Source organism: Dipodomys ordii, unplaced genomic scaffold (genome assembly GCF_000151885.1).
Source record: "Dipodomys ordii isolate 6190 unplaced genomic scaffold, Dord_2.0 Scaffold81, whole genome shotgun sequence".
Taxonomy (NCBI): Eukaryota; Metazoa; Chordata; class Mammalia; order Rodentia; family Heteromyidae; genus Dipodomys; species Dipodomys ordii.
Window position 1 is genome coordinate 3,330,823 of NW_012267297.1, and position 7,648 is coordinate 3,338,470.

Here is a 7,648-nt window from a genome sequence, read left to right on the forward strand (position 1 = left end):
AGGCAGACAGACAGATAGAGACAGACAGACACAGGCAGACAGACAGACAGAGACAGACAGACACAGGCAGACAGACAGACAGACACAGACAGACACAGACAGGCAGGCAGACAGACAGACACAGGCAGACAGACAGACAGAGACAGACAGACACAGGCAGGCAGGCAGACAGGCAGACAGACAGACAGACAGAGACAGACAGACAGACAGACAGACAGACAGAGACAGACACAGGCAGACACAGACAGACAGACACAGACACAAACAGACACAGGCAGACAGGCAGACAGACAGGCAGACAGAGACAGACAGACACAGGCAGACAGACAGACACAGGCAGACAGACAGGCAGACACAGACAGACAGGCAGACAGACACAGGCAGACAGGCAGGCAGACAGGCAGACAGACAGACAGAGACAGACAGACACAGACAGACACAGACAGACACAGGCAGACACAGACAGGCAGACAGACACAGACAGACACAGGCAGACAGGCAGGCAGGCAGGCAGGCAGACAGGCAGACAGACAGAGACAGACAGACACAGGCAGACAGACAGACACAGGCAGACACAGACAGGCAGACAGACACAGACAGACACAGGCAGACAGGCAGACAGACAGACAGACAGAGAATAAAATAAACACAAAAGGAAGAAAGAAGGAAGAAAATAAGGCAGGAGGGAAAGAAGGAAGGAAGCAAGGAAGGATAGGAGAGAAGGAAGGAAGGAAGGAAGGAAGAAGGGAAGGAGGGAAGGAGGGAAGGAAGGCAGGAGGGAAGGAAGGAAGGAAGGAAGGATAGGAGGGAAGGAGGGAAGGAAGGAAGGAAGAAGGGAAGGAAGGAAGGAAGGGAGGAAGGAAGGAAAAGAAGCAGAAAGCAACCAAAAAGCAGCAGCAGGTAAGAACCCATCAGAAGCGCCTTCTCGGGTGGGTGAATGAGTCACACGGGGTTGGTTTTCCGCCATTCTTGCCATCATAAAGTGATCTCAGATCCTGTAAGCTTCAAATGACACCAAACTAAAACCAGCGCGCCGGGCGCCCGGGGCTCCCGCCTGTCATCCCAGCGACTCAGGAGGCTGAGAGCTGAGGATCACGGTTCAAAGCCAGCCTGGGCAGGAAAGTCCCTGAGACTCTGATCTCCAAGGAACCCCCAGAAAACCAGAAGTGGCGCTGTGGCTCAGTGGGTAGAGCACCAGCCTGGAGTGAAGGAGCTCAGGGACAGCACCCAGGCCATGAGTTCAAGTCCCAGGACTGGCCCAAAAGACGAGGGTGAATGAAGCAGCACATACCTTTCCCAGGATGCTGATGGCACAGGCCATGCCGACCTGTCCGACCCCCACCACGGTGATCTTGTTGTTGGCCACGGGCGCCTCCTCGTCGGCCACCGGGGCGATCAGTTTCTCTTTCAGGGTCGCCATTTTCCTCTGGAAGACAGAACACGGAGCCTGACACCCAAACCCACCGGGGCCCCCGGGGAGCACTGTCACCCGCAGGCGTGGTGGCTGCCACTCGGAAGGAAAAGAACTGGGGGATGAGTCGGGGGGGGGGGCCTGTCATCCCGAGCTACGCGGAGGCCGAGACCCGAGGATCGTGGTTGGAGGCCGGCTTCGAGGAGGAGGCCGAGACTCTGCTCTCTCCAACGATCGACCGGCAAAAATCCCCAAAGTGGAAACTGAGGCACGAGCAGTGGAGCACCAGCCTTGAGCAAGAAAGAATGAAAAGAAACTAGAATCGAATAGAATTTAACTACAATTAAGACTCTGGAAGAGTGCACACACTCATCTTTAAAGTTGTTGGACAACTATTCGCTGGCCGGTTCTGCGTAGATTTCCTGCCCTAGGGCTGACAGGACCAACGGGATCTCTGGCTTTAAATCTCACCTAAAACCTATCAGCGAGCTGAGCTGATCAATTGTCTGGTGGGGACCATCATGGCTGCTATTGCTGTTGTTGGAAGCGAATGACTGAACCTCTCTGGTCCAGCCGAGAGGTAGTGTTTGTTTTCCCTCCGTGTGAGTGGGGGGGTGGGGGGGTCACCTTCAGTGAAATCAGCCTCTGGGTCTGTGTGTGTGTCTGTCCTTCTGTCTGTCAGGAGCTTGAACTCAGGCCTCACACACGCCCTGGGTGAGCTTTTTCTTTTTGAATCAGTGCTGAGATTTGAACTCAAGACCTGGACGCTGTCTCTGAGCTGCTTTTGCTCACAATGTAAGGGGGAAGGGAAAAGCACAAGGAGGAATTTCCCCAGTCCTAGAGGTGACCTTCACGCATGCACCCCGAATCTCGGTCTGCTCGGGGCTGAACAAAAGCCTGATTCTTCCCCCTCCTATGGGCTTAAGACATTTTACGTCCATGCATGGGGAAGGAAGCTAGGCCAGAGAAAGACCTAGAAAGTGGCTCTAAATACAGATGCAACTGTTCTCACCCAACTTTGGCTTCAGTCAGTGAACTACCGTTTTTAGAGGTCGCCAGGCCTGTGGAGATGCTTCTAGATTTTTCTGGAAAGAAAAATACAATTTTTTCCCCCCTTCATGGTCATTTTTTCCCCCAATTTCTTTTACTTTTTCCCCGAATAGGAAATATAAATAAGGAGAAGAAAGGGTTTGTGTTAGAGGTGGTGGCCGGTGGCTCACGCCATCATCCTAACCTCTCAGGAGGCTGAGAGGTGAGGATCGCGGTTCAAGGCCAGCCCGGGGAAGAAAAAGTCCGTGAGATTCTTTATCTCCGGTGCACCAGCAAAAAATAAAAAGTTTCAAGTAGAGCTGTGGCGGAAGGGGTAGAGCGCCAGCCTTGAGTGGCAAAAAGCTAAGAGGACAGAGGAAATCCAGGCGGCAAACAACAACAAAGCCAATACCTACAAATAAAAACAGAAAGGAGAAACAGAGAAAAAAAAAAATCCACCTGGCCTGGGGCTAGAAATCAGCAGCCAGGTCGCCCCGGGTGGTAAATTCCAGAACAAATGACCCGCAGGCAGAATCTCTGGGCACAACAGAGAACCTTTTCTACGCCCCGGTGGGTTTGGGCTGTTGGTTGGTTAATTGCCACTGAAATTCCGGTACTAAGTGAGAGCCCTCCCTAGCCCCTTCCCCCCCCCCCACCACGCAGGCCTAACTCTCGGCTCTCCTCGCCCCCAAACCTCTTCCTTCTCTTTCCCCCAAGCCCAGGGGAAGCAGAGATCTGGGGGGCAGAGACCGCAGGCCTAGCCCTCCGGGGGGAAGCTAGCTCTCCAGGGGGACCGGTCAGGTCTTTTCTTCTCGGAGCAAAGTAAACAATCCAGTTCACCTCAGGGGAGCTCCCGGCTGAACTGGTTAAACCTGCTCACAATAACAACAACAACAACAACAATAATAATAATGCAGCCATCAGGGTCAGGAGGAAGGTGTGGGGGGGTATTTCAAGGTCATCCTGTCTCCTTCTCGGCTACCTGGAGTTCCTCCTCCCCCCCCATCTTCTTCCAGCTCCTCACCCCCCCCCCAGGCTGCACCCCTCAATAAAACGCATCGAGCACCCCGATTTTAGCACCAAGTGCAACAGGTTTCTGTCTGGAAGGGGGAGAGGTTGGTCTGACTCGGTGGGGCCTGGTCAGATGCGCCCAAGGACAGAAATCCTGTGAGTCCTGCAGCAGTTTTTACACACACACACACACACACACACACGCATGCACACGCACACACGCATGCACACGCACACACGCATGCACACGCACACACAAACCCCGGGGTTTGAGCCTCACCAGAAAACCCTCAGGACCAGGGATGCGGAGAAGAAAGCCAAGTCTGCAGAAGGTTTCGGCTTCTCCTCCTCCTCCTCCTCCTCCTCCTCTTCTCTCTCCTGCGCAGGCTCGGCCCGCGGCCAGCCAGGCCCCACCCCTCCCGGGCCCCGCGCTGGCTTCATTGTGATTGGAAAGCCCAGAGCCAGCCGGACACCCCTCCCTGCACCTCCGCGCAATCCCGGCCAAGGACCCGGCTCAGGAATGTGCCCCCCCCACCTTGAAGGTCACCTTGGGGCTCTCGTGACCCACGCGGTGCATGCATGCATCTGATGGCTTTGCCCTTGTGTGTCTCCTTGGGTGGTGTGGTAGAAGGGCACTTGCGTGTGTGCACACACACACACACACACACACACACACACCAGTTCCGATCCTGGCTATTTTTGCAGAATAGGGGGGGCGTTGAACAACCAGAACCCCACAAACCAACCCCGGGCGGAGTGCAGTCCGGATTGCCCCCTACACTGAGCTCCTGCAGGGCTGAGGCTGGAGATGAGGGGAAACTGAGGCAGCAATAGCGTGCATGGAGGGGGGGGGAAATAGCCCAGCCTCCCCCCCCCCCGGGGGCTCTGCTGGGTTTAACCCTTGCATTCCTGCACACACACTGCAGGGGAAGGAAAGATAGGAGCGAAGCCAGATTTCTCCTCCTGGGCCCACATCATCCGGGCGCCCCTGAACCCCCGGATGGCAGAGAGGGAAAAAGAAAAGGCGGCGTGGATCTTGGCAAAGCCAGGAGCTGGAAGACTTCTCCAGACACAAGCCCTGGCGTGACAAAGAAACTGCATTTCTCAAGGACAGACGGCAGAAGGCAATCTGTCTCTCAAGAAGAAACAGGTGGCTTCACAGTAGACAGCCTGGCCGGCACCCGTGGCTCCCGCCTGTCATCCCGGCTGCGCAGGAGGCTGAGATCCTGAGGATCGAGGTTGGAGGCCAGCCCCGACAGGAAAGTCCGTGAGAGTCTCATCATCAATGAACCACCAGGGACCCGGAAGTGGTGCTGTGGCTCAAGGGGTAGAGCACCAGCCTGGAGCAAAAGAGCTCAGGGACAGCGCCCAGGCCCTGAGTTCAAGACCCAGGACAGACAGAGAAAAAAAAAAAGGAGAAAAAAGCCAACCAGGGCCAGCTAGGCTAGTTATTCACTTAAGCTTATATTTACTTTATAGCTTCCTTCCCTCCTTCCTTCCTTCCTTCTTTCCTTCCTTCCTTCCTTCCTTCCTTCCTTCCTTCCTTCCTTCCTTCCTTCCTTGTGTCAGTCCTGGGACTTGAACTCAGGGCCTGGGCGCTGTCCCTGAGCTCTTTCACTCAAGGCTGGTGCTCTACCACTTGAGCCACAGCTCCACTTCTGGTTTTGAGTGGTTCCTGGGAGATCAGAGTCTCACAGACTTTCCTGCCCGGGCTGGCCTCGAACCTCGATCCTCCGATCTCAGCCTCCTGAGTCTCTGGGGTGCCGGCTGCTTCCTCCTTGTTCTGGGATGGGCTCCCCAGGAATCTGGCTCAGCGGGTCACTCTTGTCTGGCAGGGGGGGCCAATCCTGAGCCTGCTCTGTGTGTCACCCCCCAGTGGGGGACACGGCCTCCGTGGGGCAGACATGGCCGGTCAGAGGTGAGTGCTGGCCTCCAGGATTCCCAGGCGATTGCAAAATGAGCGTGCAGACACAGACAAGACACGGCCGGACCCCGGCAGCAGCTGATGCCTGTAATCCCAGCAACTCAAGAGGCTGAGAGAGGAGGATCGCGGTTCTAAGGCCGCCGGGGGTGGGGTGGGGGACACAAATCCGAGAGACTCATCTCCAGTCCATCACCTCCCCAAAAAAAGCTGGACGTGGAGGGCTGGCTCAAGTGGTAGAGCACCAGGCAGGAGTGGACTCAGACCCTGAGTTCAAATCCCAGGACTGGTGCGTGCACACACACACACGCACACACACACACACACACACGCACGCACACGCTGCACTCCAGCCTGCTCACCGCCCCGAGGGGTCGGACAGAGTTGCTGGGCCGGGTTGTTGCTTGACTCCCCGTCCTACGGCCCCTCTCTACCTCACGGGCTTTCTCTCTGAGTCTTCAAGCTGCAGGCCGGCACCTGGAAGTTTCTCTCAGCCTGGAGGAGTAACAATGAAGCCATTGAAGTGATTCTGCTGTTGGATGTGTGTGTGTGTGTGTGTGTGTGTGTGTGTGTGTGCGTGTGTGTGTGTGTGTGCTGGGACTTGAACTCAGGGCCTGGGCGCTGTCCCTCAGCTCTTTCCCTCAAGGCTGGTGCTCTACCACTCGAGTCACAGCACCACTTCTGGTTTTCGGGTGGTTCATGGGAGATCAGAGTCTCATGGACTTTCCTGTCCAGGCTGGCTTTGAACTGCGATCCTCAGATCTCAGCCTCCTGAGCAGCTGAGATGGCAGGCGTGAGCCACGGTGCCCGGCTTGAAAGCATGTATTAAAATATTACGACACGGGATTTCATGTCTAGATGCTTTTACGGAGGGCCCCTGGGCATTACGGAAGGCAGTTGCTTCCAGCCTGGGTCCGGAGCCAGTGGAGATGGGGTAGCTTTTCATCACGTATCTTGGGGTAGTTTTTAAATTGTGCCCACAGCCGTTGTATCTATTGAAGCATCAATGAAAAGTATAACAACAAAAACAGAAATAAAAAGCAGGTGAAAATTCACTTCTTCAGCAGGATCTAGAGGGGGCTGGGCAGGTGGCTCAGTGGTAGAGCGCTTGCCTTGCATGCATGAGGCCCTGGGTTCGATTCCTCAACACCCCATAAGCAGAAAAAGCCAGAAGTGGTGCTGTGGCTCAAGGGATAGAGCGCCAGCCTGGAGCTGAAGAGCTGAGGGACAGCGCCCAGGCCCAGAGTTCAAGTCCCATGACCGACAAACAATTACAAAAGAAGGGGCCTAGGACAAATCTCAGGGGCTCAGCCAGGCTCCCAGAGACGAAGGGCGCAGAGGCTAGATGGGGGACCGGGGACTGGACGTCCCACACAGCCAGACCCGAGGGGGACGCTGGGAGGGAGCAGCCCCAAGGGCCAGGCCTGTGATCAGAGGAAAGAGCAGCGATCCGACGGACTCGGGAAATGGACGCAGGAGGAGCTTTGGGTTTATTTTCTTCTATGCTAAAAAGGAAACGAAAATTCACTTTTTCCACCCCCTGCAGAGCTGGGCCGGCAGGCGCTGGGCTTTCGGTGGTTTGCTTGGTTGTTTTTTTCCCCTCTGATGGTATAGGATGTGGAAAGGGAGAGAAGACATGATTTATTCATGGACCCTGGCTTGTGTGAAGCAAGCCTGTCTGAGAGCTGGGGTAGCATTTCACGTTCTCCTGAACCCCAGTTCAGGGGTTTTCTAACCTTGCTGCGTCCAAAGCTGAACTACGGAGCCGGGCACCGGCGCTCACGCCTGCCAGCCCAGCTACTCAGGAGGCTGAGATCTGAGGATCGCGGTTCAAAGCCAGCCCGGGCAGGAAAGTCTGTGAGACTCTGATCTCCCATGAACCACCAGAAAACCAGACGTGGCGCTGTGGCTCAGGTGGTAGAGCGCCAGCCTTGAGTGAAAGAGCTCAGGGACAGCGCCCAGGCCCCGAGTTCAAGTCCCAGGACCAACCAAAACACAACAACAAGTTAAAAAGAAAAGCTGGAATTGCAGGCGCCTTGTAGCTGAAGTTGAGGCTCAGGTTTGGGGACAGGGGGCGCATAGGGAAAGGATCCCCAAGTTTGCATTGCTAATATGTAACGTGGAGCTGGGGGTTCTGGTGACACTTGTACACACTGCCACCTGCTGGACGTTCTGTGGAAGTGCACACGGCGTGAACACAATTCCTTCCTTCCTTCCTTCCTTCCTTCCTTCCTTCCTTCCTTCCTTCCTTCCTTCCTTCCTTCCTTCCTTCCTTC

At 55.5% G+C, this 7,648-nt stretch overlaps 1 protein-coding gene across 3 annotated transcripts in view; it reads right to left on the reverse strand.

Moving 5' to 3' along the window:
* The window catches only part of Ldhb (lactate dehydrogenase B), a 16,691-nt gene extending 9,429 nt beyond the window's left edge, over window positions 1–7,262 (reverse strand). Inside the window, exons 1-3 of one of the 3 annotated variants that reach the window (XM_013025105.1) lie at window positions 3,732–3,844; window positions 2,424–2,496; window positions 1,292–1,426 (exon numbers count right to left, since the gene is read on the reverse strand). In XM_013025105.1, coding sequence (XP_012880559.1) covers window positions 1,292–1,420 — 129 coding nt within the window. In that variant the 5' untranslated portion in view covers window positions 1,421–1,426; window positions 2,424–2,496; window positions 3,732–3,844. Of the gene's footprint in view, window positions 1–1,291; window positions 1,427–2,423; window positions 2,497–3,731; window positions 3,847–7,256 lie in introns of those variants that run through there. The other 2 variants (XM_013025106.1, XM_013025104.1) reach the window with 2 other exon arrangements.
* Between the last annotated feature and the right edge of the window lie 386 nt (window positions 7,263–7,648).